Source organism: Drosophila rhopaloa, unplaced genomic scaffold (genome assembly GCF_018152115.1).
Source record: "Drosophila rhopaloa isolate 14029-0021.01 unplaced genomic scaffold, ASM1815211v1 contig_3, whole genome shotgun sequence".
NCBI classification, from domain to species: domain Eukaryota; kingdom Metazoa; phylum Arthropoda; class Insecta; order Diptera; family Drosophilidae; genus Drosophila; species Drosophila rhopaloa.
Window position 1 is genome coordinate 8,837,364 of NW_025335123.1, and position 16,971 is coordinate 8,854,334.

Sequence of the window (16,971 nt, forward strand, 5' to 3'; positions counted from 1 at the left end):
ACTCGCTTGGCGGGAAATCGCCATTACAGCGGAAGTGAAAGGTGTGGGAAAGTTCGGCATATGCGCTGTAAAATTTATTGTCCTTGGTTTCACTTGCGTGTGAAATTTAACTATTGAATCCTCTCAATCCAGCTCGATTTAAAACTAATATCATGTCCACTTTCATTAAATACATAAATACTTTTGTGGACCCTGTTCGGTTTCCATATAGCAAATCAAAGTTTTTTATGAATTTCCTATTCTTAATGTTTTGTTATTGTTTTACTGAAAGTTAAATACCATTGAATAAAAAACAAAAAATAACGCACAAAAGTGCGCCAAGAATCAGCAGTGGTTTGAGAAGGTACTTCTAAATCAATTAAAAAATCTGGTATCGATAATCTGCCGGTTTTTTTTTTTGCAAGGAATCCTGTATATTTTAGGGACGAATAACTTCTTTATTACATTTTTTATTCATTTTTTTTATCTTAACCTTGTAATTTAGGATATTTTGTGTTCCCGTCTGGTTGTAGTTAATTTATGTTATAAGTCTGCCTACAAAAAATACCAAAAAATACATAAGAAGTATTTTCCGCAATGTGCCCATCTCATCCACGCGTTATTCGTCTTCTAGAACATTTAGTGCGGCGGCCGGCGTCATTGAGTTGCTCGAAATTTCTGCGGATTTACGAAATAAGTCAGTGCTATTGGTAATCTAGACAATATGGCCCTGGAACAGGTAAGTCTGACTGGTAACCAGATGTGTTATTACTTGACTAACGATGCACCCCCTTGTAAAACAGCTTAAAAGCGATGTGGCTGAGTTTGCGGCCTTTTTGGAGCAGGCCAAAGGCGCCCGCGTAAAAGGCGTGCTGACCACGGCAAAAGCGGAGGCGGAACGGGAGATCGTCAACCTGGAGATGAAGGCGCGCATTGCGGCGGAGCGAAAGGCAGCGGGATCTAGCGATGCCAAGAGGTGAGCGCCGGGGTGCTTCAAGTCTGGGCAATCCAGGGATTCCCATACCCACGAGGGTCTTGAACTCATATGTATCTCGATAGTCACGTTGCTCACAAGGATTTACAGGGTTCTATAATTGTGTACTTTCTAAAGAATATGTATATATTCTTGTGCATTGTAGTAGTTTTATTATGTCCGTTCATTGTGTGTGTGATTAAGCATATGTTTTATTCCTGAGCACACCGAATGCATAAGGTAAACCCATTCACCATATACTGCTTGATATATTTAGTAAGTTCAACGTTTTAGCCTTCCTGAGAATAATACATCTTAAGGAAAACCTTTATTTTTATAACTGCAAAAGTTTATAAACTTTTAATTTACTACAAGTTTATAAAACTGTAGTATCCATTGCTTAAGCCTGCACTATAATCCTCCCATCTGCATCCCCCAGATATCTGCACGAGCTGACCGACTACGGCTGGGACCAGAGCGCCAAGTTTGTAAAGCTCTTCATCACGCTGAACGGCGTGCAGGGCTGTTCGGAGGAGGATGTGACCGTCAACTACACGACAACCTCACTCCAGCTGCATGTGCGCAATCTGCAAGGTAAGGACTTTGGGCTCAGCGTGAACAATCTGCTGCATGAAATTGATGTGGAGAAGAGCTATCGCAAGATCAAAACGGACATGGTGGCTATCTATCTGAAGAAGGCCAAGGAGGGCGAGAACTGGGACGTGTTGACAGCCATCCAGAAACGATTGAAGCAAAAACAGGACACCGAGATGAGCAAGGATAGCGATAATCCTGAATCGGCGCTTGTAAACATCATGAAGAAGATGTACAATGATGGTGACTCGAAAACGAAGCAAATGATTGCCAAGGCCTGGACCGAGAGTCAGGATAAGGCCAAGTTTGGTAAGGAGACGGGTGGCGGCTTGGATTCTCTCGGCGATCTCTAGATAATATAACCCACCGCCCAACCGACTTCATGTATTGCTAAATACTTAGGCACTGCTTTGATTCCAGCACAATGTGTATTTGTGGATAAATAAAAGCCCTACGAGGGCATTAAGTTAAAACCATTAGTTGTTTTGGATTTTATATAATTGTATATAGGCTTTTATTAATTAAATTCTTGTGATTAAAATCAATTATGCTGCTGGTTCGCTTAGAGTACACCCTTGCGGTCTAATCTATTCCATTTGTAATAGTTAGTTTGCTTTTGAAATGAATTGATAATTACACTTTAGCTGTATTTAAAATACACTTTATATGTTTTGCGATATATATCCAAATATATATATATTATATGCGATGCGATGCAATGCTCATCATGGCCAGCGCTCGAGAACCCGTGGTGCAATCTCCTCCTCTCTTCATTCGATTTGTTATCAACCTTTTGGCATGCAAATCGGTCAAATTGCTTAATTCTCTATAATTATAATTACACCACGGATCAGGTGTGTATGTGTATTGTTTTTTGTCTATATGTGTGTGTGTGTATTGGAACAATTTAATTGTTAAACAATTAATCATTAATTATTTTGGTTGCGATCTCTTTCGCCACTTCGATTCTATACATAAATTGGTATCATTTGGTGTACAATAAAAAGCTAAAAAAACGCAACTTAATTCAAATAGAAATTATAAAAAAGAAAAAAAAAATTCAATATAAAACTGATATAAGGTATCGACAGACTGAACATTAAGGCCGATTTTACGAGTACATAAGAACTATACAACATGGGGGCAATTAGACAAACACAATTTACAATCTATATAGTTATGATCATAGGTACGATGTACTAAACTATATGTTAACATTGCTAAAGCTAAATAAAAAAAAAATAATAATATTCATACAGTATATGTATGTGTGTTTTTAGTTGTATAAATTTGAAGGGTTCTGAAAATTATGCTATGGTTCGTTCGTTCGCTCTACGATATCCATTAAAAGCTATAGTTTCTCAGTTATTTTCCTTTTTTTGTGACCGTTTTTTACTTGTTTTGTGTTTATATTTTATGTGTTTGATAAAGTATGCTTGGTAATAACAATGCGTTTTGGGGCTGTTATCGAATCGCTTTGATTATAAGTTACTAAGGTAATTCGATACAGTTGTCTATTTTAGTGTAGTGTGATTAAACGGTCATTAAATTCGAACTAAACTCTTGGATCTGCCTTACAGTTCCGAAACGCACTGTATTCCTTGTGTGGTGTGGGTGTGTGTGTGTGTTTTTGGTGGTGCAGGCTTGTGTGTTTGAAGAGCGTGATTTTGGAGTTCCAGACCAAGGAGCACCCACTTTTCGGAGGTGTTTTGCGGGGGCGGTCGCCTCATTTCCTAGCTATGCATGCTATATATCCCTCTAACCGAATCCAATCTTCCTTGTATATATATATAGCTATACTGTAAAAGTCGAGTTGTCTAAAAGCTATTCTTCTTTCCCGATCCCACGATCTCCGCCGGTTCCTCTGATCAAGCGTACAAAAATAAATGTATTCGGCTTCGCTACAAATCGAATCTGAAGAATTTTGTTGGCTTTACTTTAAAAATTTCTAGAAAACTATTTATGCTTCGTCTATGTATATGCGATTGTGTGTGTGTTTATGTGTGTGTGTATGCTTTTTTAATAGATATATTCAATATTGTTTTGCATGAGGCTTTTGTGTAGATTTAAAATTCCTGTTCTAGGTTCTAGACAAAAAATTGATTTAAAATTTTTACTCGAGTCTCAAATTTGGATTGTATATATGGTTAATTCATTACCCTAGATCAGCACAGATCAAAGCCAACTGGGGGTGTCCCGAAATTCATATATAACTTCGTTAATACGCTAGCTTTAAATACAAATCAAATGCTTTTGATTTTAATTACGAAAATGCAGTTATTCTATAAAGTCACAAAAGTTGTAACTGACTTGTTTGGAAATATGAAGCTTAAGGAAAGTGGAGCTTGCGCCTAGTGGTTACACGGAAAGAGAGTTCATAACGTAGGGAGCTTATATAACGACGAGTATAGGGGGTTCATTATAGTTGAGTTAAGGAAAAAAAGTTACTTAGATAGAGAGCTGTTTATAAGGGGGATATGCTTGGGGTCTCTGGCTGCTAGGGATTCTGACCTGTCTGTCTTTGAGGCAGTTTCAGTTTTCGCACTCTTCACTCAACATTTTTCGATCCTGATTCTGATTTGGGTATCCTATAGCTATGGCTTTCCCCTGGCTTTATTTTGGAGTGGGGTCACCTCCGATTCTTTGTCTTTTGAGATGGTTTTCCTTATGACTTTCCATTTTGGAAAAGGTTCTATGGCTCATCTTGCGATGCACCATCATTTAATAGACTGTCTTCTGGGTTTAAATCTTTTAAAGGGTTACCTTTCGATCGCCCATTTTGTAATGGTTCTTCTACTTCCTTCAATGGATCCCCTTCTGATTCTTCATCCTTCCTCTGCTCTCCACGCACACACACACGCCGTAGCAGCAGCAGACAATTCCAGCTTGGCTTTAACCCTATCTTATACATAGATGTATGTACTACCCCCAATCCCCAGTCACTCGACTCCACTTCATCGCTTTGCTCCTCTGCTCGCTTGGAGGCTTTTCAAAAAACCCTCGACTTGGCTTGGAAACGGACCTGGACGCTTGGCGTCCTCCGGCGCTGCTAGTAAAGCTCTGTATGGTGGCGCACTGGCGCCGGGATCTTGGACATGCCCCTCTCCCGCCTGGGCGACACCACACTGGACGATCCTGCTCCTCCTGCCCCCGCTCCACCCGTTCCCGCATTGGAGTTATTGCTCTCGCAGGAACTGGCGGCGGAACTTCGCTTGGATCGGGCCTTCGCTGGCGGCGAACAGCTCTCCGATCGCTCCAGATTCCCATTGCTGTGCACCCAGGCCGTGGTGAAGTCCTCGTAGACCGGCGTCTTCTTGCCATTACTGTTGATCTTGTTCGCTGCTGGTCCTGCTCCTGATCCTGCTGCTGCTGTTCCCGCTTTCGCTTGGTTACCAGCCGCATAGCGTGAAAGTAGGGACTTCATCTTCTCCAGAATCTGGGCATCGTTCTTCGCGCTGCTGGCCGCCTCCAGGAGTTGTTGGGCCAGCGGTGAGGAGGCGTGATTCTTGACTGGCGACGTGGTCAGCGAACTGGTGCATCCCGGTGCCCCACTCCTCACCCGCCGGCCATTGCTGTCGTAGAGGATTTGCGAGGAGCGTCCCTTGCCGTTCCGCTCAAAGGGTCCCGATCCCGATCCCGATCCCGATCCTGCTGCCTGTCCATTTGTGGGTGCCACAAAGGTGTCGGCGGTGCAGGGAGGTCGTCGCTTCGGTGCCCCAGTGGCTCGTCCACTCCATGTGTTCGTGACATCCCGCACCATGGGCAACTGGGTGGCTTGACGCGATCGGGGCGGCGCCACCGGAGTGGGCGTGGCACCCGTTGAATGGCGTGTTCGCACGGATCGATAGACGGGCTGTTTTCGGCTAAAGGCAGCCGGAGCTGGTAGTCCCGAGCGGCTGCTCAAATCCTGCAGGCTTCCGCCGGCACCGCCGCATGTACTATTATCGATGCTCCGGCGACGACGTTGTGCCAGTGGCGAGCGTGGAATCTTGCTGAGATTGGGAGTCGGAATTCCGGGAGCTGGGGTCACTGATTGATCTTCGGCCTTGGGCACCATGTCCACGGTGATCTCGTCGTCGGTGATGAAGATCCCGGATTGCTCGAATTTATCGTTCAGCTTGTGGGCCCCGCTGAGAATCGCTGGCAGGGATTGGGGGCCATCGCACACGGAGTAGTCCTCGTGCTCCTCCTCACGGTCCTGGCTGCCAAGGTCCTCCTCTTCCAGAATATCCACGGCTGTCTTCTCCGCCGGCTCATCGGAGGGCGAGATCTGCGAGTCACTGGAGGTCTGATCCAGACGCGCTGCGGATTGAAAAGGGGATAAGTTAAATGAAATTGATTAAATTATTTAATTTCCATTTTAATTTATTGGCTTAGAAGGATCAAACTCATTTCATTGTTTTGTTAAAATTCAACTGGATGCCTTTAGCAATTGTTTTTGATAATTATCTGAAACTGTACAATTTTAATTTTTTTAAATATTCTGAAAATTTGTATTTTAAATAAAGAATTTGAATTTAATGTTGTTCTTATTCTCTAGTCTCTTGGAAATATTCAAATTTTTTATTAGATAACTATAAAGTAAAAAGTACGGCATACTTTTGGACATTCAAGAAAATACGTAAACTATATAAATATTATTATAACAAATGCTATTGGATTTTTATCCTCATTATTTTAATTATATGATTATGTGATACTTAATGTTTGTTTTTATAAAAGAAACTCAGACCATAGGCATTATTGTTGAATTATGAGCCATGCGGGTTGGTATTCCCATTAGGATAGCCACTCACCATTGCTTTCAGCGTCCTCGATGGAGGCCTGACTGTGCAGGGACTCGCGTTTCTGGGCACCCGATTGGATGACGCCCAGGCTGCGGTATCCCTCGTCGCTGATCTCGCTGCCATTGTCGCTGATATTCTCGAACTTGTTGGCGCCACCCTGCTCCGCCCCCGTCCCCGATCCTGTAGAGCCTATTGCCGATCCGACCGCAGCTCCTCCTCCTCCGTTCGCCTCCTCCAGGGAGCAACTGTAGCCGGGCAGCGATTTGGGACCACTGCTGTACGAGTCCAGGGAGCTCTGTTTCTTGCGCATATCGATCAGCCGGCGCGGACTTGGCGACATGGAGCGCCTGGCCAGACTGGACGATCCGAGCAGCTGGCCACTGGAGGCTTCTGTGCTGACTGCCGTCTGGCTGGATCCCGTTGCGGATGATGCACTTCCTCCGATTCCGCCTCCGCCTCCGTTCGTCTGCTGATTAAGAAACTTGCGCTGTGGCGTCGGACTGCGACTGCGGTATTTTCCCGAATTGGGCGACAGACTGTGACCGTTCTGGAGCGGTGGAGGCGGGGCCACGCCCACCACTCCTGCTCCGGCTGCGGTGGATCCTCCTCCCATGCCCGACACCGTTCCCGATCCCCCATTGCAATTGGGACTGTTGAATACGCGACGAGCTGCTGGCGGTGACCTGGATTAATAGATAGCATTACATATATTGTACATAATGATGAAATCGTTGCAAAATCATCGATAAATTCACAATGATATTAACGATAAACGATCTTCGATTGATTCGATTAAATAACTTGAAGATTTGATAAGGACTCACCTCTCGAATATCACCTGGGCCTTATGGAGCTCGATTCCATTGCTGGGATTGTGGTTCGGGGACTGGCGGGGAACGAGACGGGCGGCCACGGAGCTGCGATGTTGAGCCCGGCAGCGGCACGGATCGTGCTTGTCCAGATAATGGGACAGTGTGTCCCAGCCGCCACCCACACGAACCATTACGTGAGAACGGAGGATCTGCAAGTGGGACAGGACCCATTAAAACTGATCGATAACGCCAATTTTACTTGGTTGTTGCAATACTCACCCGCACAAAGATGAGAACTTTGGTGTCGCCGATGCGGTATTTGCCCTCGGACACTCGGACCATGGGAAACTGCGAGGGACATGTGCACTTCTCGACCAGATCCCTGACCTGTAAAGGAATAAAAATGGTTTGAATAAATTGGAATACAATGTATTTCCCTATGTTGCTGTTGTCAACAAAATACTTAATATAACATAATTATTCTTCAATTATTAAGATACCCTGCATTCAAAACATTATTTTTAAAGATAAAACCTAAATACAGCAATTGAGAATAAATTATTATGGTACCAAATGATTAATGATTGAATCAATTAAGATGATATGGTAAAATTATTTTATAAACACATGTGATTACAGAGCTCTCTGCCATAACAGTCGATTGCAAGCTAAATACATTTCAACAAATGACCATATAAACGTGCAATGATGACAGTTATTAAAGTGAAATATATAGATTTAATTAGCATTTAACGATGGCTAATTAAGAGCAGTGAGTGATAGGGAATATTGTGTGGGCCTTTAACACGATCATCTCGAGCAGCAAATGTTCTCAGTGGCACTGTACTAACTCGCAGAGATCTGCAGCCAAAAACTCTTGACTCCAAGTGTCCAATCCTCCATTTCCTTCCCCCTTGATTGACCCTCAGCATTGCATAAGTCTGACCTGATCAGTTCCCCGACTTCCTAACTCCCTGACTTCTGCAGTGGCAGTTTGTAGCTGCAGTTTGCCCAAAAAAAAAGAGGGTTGAGGTGGGTGGGGGGGAGAAGCAGAAGTCGAAGGAGCTGAGCGACGAGCATCGGGGTCACCAAATAGTTTTTCACTGCATAAATTCACGCGCTGCCATTGTCCAACAAACAAATGATCCGCAGGGGCGGCGAATGGAGAGGACCGAGGGGCCTCGAGGGGGGGCTACCCTTGCCCTAGGGAGCCATGGGATCCATGGCAAGACCAGTCACCATCGGCTCCACCATCAGCAGTCCGTCCCAGCGGGCGGCGGCAGACAAACAAATGACGACTTGGCCTGGCCTGCCTTTGGGTCTGATTCTCCACTTGCAAAAACTCGAACCCGATTTAGCAAACAAACTTGTTCATCCTTACCTTCTTTGACTGATTTAAATATAATATGATTTAAAAGTGACCTCTAAGAGTTTGTGGCTTAATTATCAATATCAATTTGCATTAACAGTTTGGTTTAAAATTTCCATAACTGCACTTCTAGAAGCCATAACTTCCAAAACCGAATTCAAAGTGGAATATCTGTAAAAGTTTATGGAATGTAAATGAATGCCTTTGGAAGGCCTTGTTTTTGACACATTTCTATGTTGGCTTTTTCTAATGCTTTGCAGAAAGGTGATCAAAAATTGCCTAAAACTCTTAAAGCTTAGTACTATACTTAGTAAATTAAATTAAATTCCGGATATTAAGCTTTGGGGTCTTAACATTTTTTTGCCCAGTGTGATTCTGTCTCTGGCCCTGGCTCCAACTCCACCCCCACCTCCAGCTGCAGTTCTCCGCCAGCAACGCGGTCTCCCCGACTGTGAGTCGAACCCATTGCTACTGTAGTTTGTGGCAGCTTGGAGCTGAGGAGCAACGCATTGGCACCTTTGAACTTTTGCAACTCCTTCTCGCCGGCTGTTTGGGATGGGATGGGATGGGATGGGATGCGTGCTTAGGTGGAGCTGGAGATGGAGCTACTACTCCAACTCCATGGTGGCTCCAAGCTGAAACCGACATGACAATAAATCTTTCGGCTGTGTGTGTGTGTGTGTGTGTGTGTATGAGGCGGGAGGGGGGTTGAACAATCCGCCAGCGATCCAGCCAGCGATCCAGCCAGCGATCTGCCAAAGATCGGGGATCGGCGTGACTCTGACGCATACGAGATTAGCTGGCCATGGATTGCGATGGGGATAGCGATGTGATCCTGGCCTAACCATAAATCGCATGCCACCAACTAACCAACAGCAACTGGAGACCAGAGACCGGAGACTGGAGACCGAAAAGACAGACAGCGGCGATGCGGACGTGCCAGCAGCTCCAAAGCTCCTCAGCTCTACAGCTCTACAGCTCCACAGCTCCAGACTTTTGGAGACGACAAATGATCGTGGCTTTTTCTTTTCATTTCTTTTTGTTTCGTTTCTGCTGTTGGTGGCACATCATTTGATTTTCGACAAGTTGTTGAGGCTATTTGCTGATTTGGCTGCTGCTGTTGCTGCTGCTGCGGCTGCTGCACAAATTGATTGGCTGCCTCGGAGTGGATTTTTTGGAGGTGGAGGACGAGGAGAGGTCCATGTCCATGTCCAGGTCCATGTCCCATCCATCCAGCGACCATCCATCCCCCAGCTGTCGAACATTGTTGCTGCTGTTGCTGCTGCTCATGTTGCTGCTGTTGTCAATGTTGCTGGCGGCGTGAGGAAATGTTTGCATGGCTTTCATTAGTTTGGCCGTCAATGATTTTCCATTGCGCCTGACCAATCCTCATCCTTTGTTGCTGCTGCTGTTGTCGTCACACTTGCAATTACATTGACAATTGCAATTGTTGTAATTGTTGTTGGCACATCGTCATCTTGTCAAATTAATTTGACATCTCAACATGGCAGCAGGCAAATCTCAGGGAAACCCTCATAACAACCCACAAAAAAAAATAAATAAATAAATAAAAAAACCAAAGTCCCAGTTTCAATTGCTTCTGATTTGTTTTGGTATTGTTTTCGGTCCCGCTTTTTTTTTCGTAACTGGAAACTTAGCCATGGCTAAAAATGGACATGAGAAAACTAGCAACAACAGCAGCCCAAGCAAAACAATAACAAACCAAATCGTGAGTTGAGCCAGCGCAGGAAAATCAGAAACAGAAAAAAAAACAAAATATAAAAGAGAAAACCCAAAGTGGACATTGGGAGTGGGACTGGGCCATCGAAGGAACGCAAAACTTGGACGGAAAGCCCTGCGGGAAAATGGAAAACCAAAAGCGGAAAGATCCGATATCGGAAACCAAGTTTGCTAACTCCATTGCAATTTAAGGAAAGAAGTTACGCTTATTATTTGGTCTCTCCAATTTTTAGATATATTTTAAAGAATATTTGCGGAATTTTGAACTGACTTTAGTTCATAAGATAGAGTATTTTATTTACTTATATCATGTTTCACTTACCATCTCATCGAGGCTCTTCAGATCGTTGGTGATTATCTGGGGCTGGGGGCCGTACATCAGCACGGGATTCTCATCGCCATCATCCTCGGTCTCTGAATCATCGCTGTCATCGTACAGATCCGTCTCCACAGTGGTGGTCGTTATTGTCGTCGTTGTGGCCATACTATGTCCAGAGTTAATGGCCTCCGTTTGGGTACCGCTCTCCGAGGAGCCAACACCATTGGCCTTGTTATCAGCGGCGATCTCCCGATCGATTTGTCGCTCCATCTGCACCAGCATGGGAGCCAGCATTCCTAGAAGGGATTATGGGAATTTACAGTTTTCAAATATTATTAATTTTATATTTAATTAACATTTGAATGAAGTAACTTTTTAAGTTAGTGATTGGTTGGCCTATATTGGTTTGCATACCAATCTTGATACACAAACTTCTTTTATTTCCTGAGGTTTAAGGGAATTCTGAGGGAATCTTACCAAATTTAGCGCCCCGACGTGCCACCTCCAGAAGACAGAGGATAACGTGCTTTTCGTTTTTGCGCATGATCAAATCGTCCGTTTCGAACAGCAGGCACTCGATGATCTTCAGGCTTTTCCTGCGGGGATTAAATGATTACATATGTCATATATTATTTCTCATTCAAATAATTCACTTAACCATTTAATATTTAAGTATAACTTTTGAGTTTAGTTTATAACAACTTGTGAAAATTATAATCTTTAAGATCAATATAAAGCCATAATAAGATCAGAACTTTTTAATAAAATTGTAATACTGATCTTTGAAAAATATTCCGTAATATTTTAAGTGCTCAACTTATTTCATTGATTATCTTTTTGAATTTGAGTTGGAAATCGAAGGTTGAGGACTCACCTGCACCAGGTTATAAAGTTGGACACATTGTCGCGGGCGAAGAAGGTGCCACTCTTGGCGGCCGGAAGGTAGTGGACGTTGCCCAGGGCCAGAATTGGACCTGCTAGACCCGAGGTCATCGAGCGGGTCATCGATTTGTTGCGGGCCTGTCGCCGGGCCAAATAATCCTCCGCCGCCTGCCTCACATAATTTGCGTGCTGCAAGGAGAGGAACAGAACGAAGAGCATTAGCATTAGCATTAGCATAAGCATTAGCATGAGATGATGCAGAAATTCCCAATGAGCACGGCAAATATTTCGCAGAGTGCCAAACGAGTGAAAGTCAAAAATACAAAACTAGAAAACGGTTTATTTTTAAGCTCCTAAAGAATTTAGCACGGCATTTTTGGGCCGTCCCCCCGGATTTCCCTCGATCTTGCCAGATTGCAACCTGCAATGGGCGTTGAACGATCAACGTCGCGACAATACTTTATTTCTTTTCTTCTCGCTGTTGTGTTCTTTTTTTTTTTGGGGTGAACGGCATTTTAGGGCAGTGAATTTTAAAGATTTTTCTGGAGGAATTGGGCTTATTCTAATAAGTTAATCTGTTTCATTTGAGATTTATATATTTATTGGGAAACCTTTAATATTTTGAAATAAATGTGTATCACTACTTCCCACATATTCCCCGCTCCTATATAATTTGCCATCGGCACATTTGACGTTGGGGGTTATGTCATCCGCAATCCGAGTTCGCTGGGCCCAAAAAAAAAAAAAAAACTTAAGCTCCAATCCCATTCGGGGCGAAAAGCAACTGCAGTCGTGTCTCGACGTGTCATGCATTCCCATTTGCATCATTCCATATTCATTTATGCACACTTTGTTGTAATAATTTAATATTTAAACAATATTATTATTTCAGCTTCTTCTTCTTTCTACCGCCTCTCCTCTTTTATGGATATCTGACAAATGCTTTATTTGGTGTTTATTGTTTCACCTTACCATAATACCCTAACCCCAAATAAGGGCATCAGAAACTGCAACAACTGCGCGACGATGATGACGCTCCGCTGACGTTTAACAAATCTCAAGGAAATCTAAATCTGTGGAAAGGGGTAAATTGAGGTCTTGAACTAATTGCGAATATGCATATTATTAGTAAGAACTAGAACCCAAATTTGGTGTCAAAACATATACAAATCAGAAACCATAATTAAGATATATTTATACATGTTATACATTTTTTTAAAATTGGATAAGCTATTTTGTAAAATTTCAATTTGTTAGACGGTCGAGTGGATTAAAGACTATATGTATTTATAACTTTTAAATAATATGTTCTGATGTTTTGGCTATTCCCCCTAATATTCAAATTGAATGTTTTATGTTAGGATACCATGTTTTTAAATTGACTAAAAGTTTCCCCTGTTATTGGGAAAGAGCATTTACCCTTCAACCTGCCTTCTTTGCCACTTCCTCTTTTCGGCATCGCCTCTTTGGCTTCTTCTTCTTTGGCCTCTTATCATGCCGCTTGCAAGGTAAAGCTGCGACGCCCACAACCCATTTCGGCAACCCAGCGGCGTTAAATGCATCTCCCTCGCCCCATCTCTTTCTTCGTCGCCATCTCCATCTCTCTCGCTCTCCATGGAGTGATGGGCTACCCACGAAGTTTGTTTGGGCCTTGGTTTCACTTTGGCCGCCAGCTTAGAACCGAAGCTTCAACGCAATACAGTGAAGATACAAATGATAGCACCCAAAAACAGTAAGGTTTTTTTTTCTATTTTAACTAATTTGATATTGTAAATGCATATGTTATCCTATAGTTATAAGAAATTATAATTAATAATTAAATATATCTTCTTATAAAAATTAAAAACAATTTTTGTGCCTGTAACAGAGTAAAATGATCTACCCAGTGGCATTGTACTATCTATGCATGTTGCACATTATAATTTTGTTCCGTGGCAGCAAAAATTCACAGGTTCCTTTTCAGACCTATTTTCTTGACCGCAGCTGTGGGTATGTAGAAATGTACATCTATGTGTAAGCGAGTGTTAACTGCAGCTCAACTCCCAATGTTTGTTTGGCTTCTTCCTCTTCTGAATCCGAGTCTAAATCTGAATAATGCATGCAGAGTGGCGCGCGACAGAGACGGACGCACATGCATATTTGATAATCGCAGCATCACATTTTCACTTTCGAAATTCGACAGTTGAGACTGAGGCAAAGGAGAAGGAAAGAAAGAAATAAAGAAAGAGGGGGTGGACCGTTGTGGAAATGGTTATTATGACATCAAAACTTTCTTGCATCAACAGCGAGAGCACGTGCCACTTGTTGTTGCTGTTGTCTTCCGTTGGTGGAGCAAGTGCAAGTGCAGGTTGCCATTGATAAATCGATATTGGGACACCGGAAAAAATAAATAAACTAGCTCATTTTTATCTTATCTGGACTACAGAACCTAATAAACAATGAAAAACACAATCATGTATTTATAACTGATCTGATAACTGACTAAACTTTAGTAAATAAAATGGATCCTAGATCCGGTTGTACCTTTTGCAAGTTTTTCTTCCAACAAATTCAATGGAATAAAAAGTATCAAAATTACCTCCAAAGTTTATTAATAACGACCTAAAAGATATTAACTAAGGTAATTTGGTTTTATTGGTGTAGTATGTGGCAAACAAAAAATTCTAACACAATTTATAATCAATTTTTGTAGGCTTTAATATGGTCTAAAGTCTTTCCCTTTTTAATGCAACTTACATATGTACATATGTATATGAATTAGTTTGTTTTCCTATCCATCTAACCTAGTGAAGTGACATCCGCATCCGCAGTCACATCCACCTAAGCCTCTTCAGAGTCAAGTGTCGAAGCAATTAACATGACTCTTCTTCTTCTTTTCTTCTTATCCATATGGGTTCCCACTTCTTCATATTCTTCTTTTTGTTCCATGGGAATAGAACTTTGGGTCGGAAAGAGATGGAAAGTGGGTCGACCTGTAGTCCACCGCCCACTCAATCTGGCCACGCCCCCTTCATATTGCAAATACGTGACGTTGATGCGGAATAAGAACATGATGAAGAAGAAGAAGGCAGCAAGGAGGCGAAAGGAGGCGGAAGAAGAAGAAGTACAGTATAACTTCTAGTAATTAAACCATTATGTGCCAAGAAAAATTCTACCAACATATACTTTTTGTTATTGAATTGATTATACGTTTAAATAGTTATCTACAACTGGTTCGACTTATGAAGACTTTGATCTAGGGAAGTTCATTAATGGAAGTTCGACTGTAGATGGTGTGTGCGAAAAAAGAGAGGGCGTTATTACAGGTACGTAACGTAACGTCACGTAATTAGCTTAGATTTTTCTCTAGTTTTTTTCTGCGCTTTTGCCTGTGCACAAAAGTATGTCAATATGGCGTTAATAACATTACATGACTACTAAAAGCAATTGCAAAGAAATGGAAAGAAAAACAGCGAAATAAACTGCAACAGCAGAAAGAAACTCTGTCGCATTATTTGTACCGTAACATTTCGACGACGTAAGTGCGGGCGTCGACTGCGCCGCCGACTGAGGCAGAGCAACGCAGCCAGTGCAAAAAGCATTTTTTGCTTCCGCAAAAGGCAAATTAAATAAAACAAAATTAAAGCGCACAGAAATAACAGCAGCAGCCAAATAATAAATAAAATGACATTGCAAAAAAACTCACGCAAAAAATAAAAGCGCGCAAAACTGTGGAGCTTTAATAACATGAACTTTCATAAAAGTTAACCAGCAACAAAATGTTATCTCAGAAATATCAATAATTATCTTTTGAAATTAATAGTTTTTATTTGAATTAATTAGTTTTGCGAGATAAAAAATGAAAATCATCCTGAAACATTTGAATGAACTGTATAACTTTTAAATCAACAAAAAAACTTTTTTTTAATTGTTTCTATTAACCAGTTTTCAATGAATCCTTTAAAAAACATGTTTAATCTTATAATGAAACTTAAATGGTCTCCATTAGAAAATTAGTACTAGAAAAAGCTTAAATAAAGACATTTATTAAAGTATGTACAGCGATTTCAGATAAGAAAATTTGCAAGCTTAAATGGATAAAAAATGATGCTTATATCTTGAAACACTGTACCATAACAGTCTTTATGTACAGTCTTTACTGTACAAAACAATAGTTGATTTTTGCAATTACACAGACGCCTTTGTGATTTCTTCAGAGTGCAAAAGACAGTTTGCTAAGCGGATTTGCCGCCGTTTCAACTGTTATTTTCATATTTGTCTGTTGTTTTTTTAATTCACCGCTGATTGCCATCGATTGGCCCCACACACAAAAAACCGCGAAATCTGGGAGCTCAATCAAAATCACAAAAACTGTCCGCGGCCCATTCAAAATCATATTTCAAACGCCGTTCCATCGGCGGCTTTGTCTCTCTGGGTTCAAGGTTCTCCCATGGCGATGACTTCCTACCCACAATCGTATTGCTTATATGGCATGGCTTTGGCAATGATAGATCGATCGATTCGCTTGCAAATGATTTCTGCAGGTAACAGGTAACCAACAATGATCGATCTATCGGATCCGCAGAGTTTGGCTCACCTGCTCGGAGGTCTTTTGATCTTGGTAACGGTATTTCCATAATGCCCATAGAAGGCGTTCTTGTTCGATGTATCTTGTTGTTGTTTTTCTTCTTTTTGACCCAAAGTTTATTGCACTGTGTGTGTGTGGGAAAAACTTTGCGCGACCCTGACGATTGGCAATTTCGATAGAGCTCGGCAGAATCGATGAGATCACTCAGAATTCGCGATTGTCGATGACGATTGCAGAGCTGAAGTATATCTGCGAAACTAAATTAGAAACAACAACTTCCGCTTGACTTGGAGCCAATGGGTCCGCAAATGGAAATGGTAATAATGGCAACAAGTGTGTGCTCTGGAAATCCGAGTAGCTCCAATCCAATTAACCCAGTAACGGGGCCTATTGTTTGCCTTTAGCAACCATATGTTGAGACAATCGAGTATTAGTTTTCACTGATTTCACGACAAAAATATTTCTAAAACAAAAACATATTTTTCCCATTAGAGTTTCTTTTTGTAAGTACAAAAAGAAAGAGTTACACTAATTACTTTTAATTGCTAGTAATTATTAATCAAACGTGTAAAATGTCCATCTAATAGCATTTCATATTATAAGATATTATAGAAGCATTTAATAAATATGTAAATATTTCGAAACCATACAATATATATAAATAAGAAATTTTAATAAAAATGTTAATTTCTGTTTTTTCTCCTTTTTAAAAGTCCCCGTTTTAGACTTCTTTTTTAATTCGCACTAATTTAAGTTAGATAAATCACCATCATTTTGACTAAATACCCCTTTAATTAGCTGGGTTATTTCCTTTAACGGACTTAAACGATCAGGTTGTTAATGACCAAGTCAATTCGAGGGTATGCTTTATAAGGTCAGGGGAAATTACAGCTGCCGAAGATATAATAAAATATTAACGATTCTAGGGCTGGGAGACATTGGGTGAAAC

At 41.6% G+C, this 16,971-nt stretch overlaps 2 protein-coding genes across 3 annotated transcripts in view; one reads left to right on the forward strand and one right to left on the reverse strand.

Moving 5' to 3' along the window:
• Positions 1 to 589: 589 nt before the first annotated feature.
• LOC108040114 (calcyclin-binding protein) lies at positions 590 to 2,019 on the forward strand. The gene is made up of 3 exons (XM_017117373.1): positions 590 to 718; positions 783 to 955; positions 1,392 to 2,019. Exons 1-3 carry the CDS (start codon positions 704 to 706, stop codon positions 1,897 to 1,899), a joined length of 696 nt encoding a protein of 231 aa, XP_016972862.1. The 5' UTR covers positions 590 to 703; the 3' UTR covers positions 1,900 to 2,019.
• A 10-nt stretch (positions 2,020 to 2,029) lies between these two features.
• The window catches only part of LOC108040112 (GAS2-like protein pickled eggs), a 60,747-nt gene continuing 45,805 nt past the window's right edge, over positions 2,030 to 16,971 (reverse strand). For both annotated transcript variants that reach the window (XM_017117369.2, XM_017117370.2), the window contains exons 4-10: positions 11,448 to 11,644; positions 11,051 to 11,169; positions 10,577 to 10,869; positions 7,425 to 7,532; positions 7,158 to 7,354; positions 6,343 to 7,016; positions 2,030 to 5,848 (exon numbers count right to left, since the gene is read on the reverse strand). In XM_017117369.2, coding sequence (XP_016972858.1) covers positions 4,596 to 5,848; positions 6,343 to 7,016; positions 7,158 to 7,354; positions 7,425 to 7,532; positions 10,577 to 10,869; positions 11,051 to 11,169; positions 11,448 to 11,644 — 2,841 coding nt within the window. In that variant the 3' untranslated portion in view covers positions 2,030 to 4,595. The remainder of the gene's footprint in view (positions 5,849 to 6,342; positions 7,017 to 7,157; positions 7,355 to 7,424; positions 7,533 to 10,576; positions 10,870 to 11,050; positions 11,170 to 11,447; positions 11,645 to 16,971) is intronic.

Coding starts and splice junctions, on each gene's coding strand:
- LOC108040114 (XM_017117373.1), top strand. Junction 956..1,391: donor GGATCTAGCGATGCCAAGAG/GTGAGCGCCGGG, acceptor TGCATCCCCCAG/ATATCTGCACGAGCTGACCG.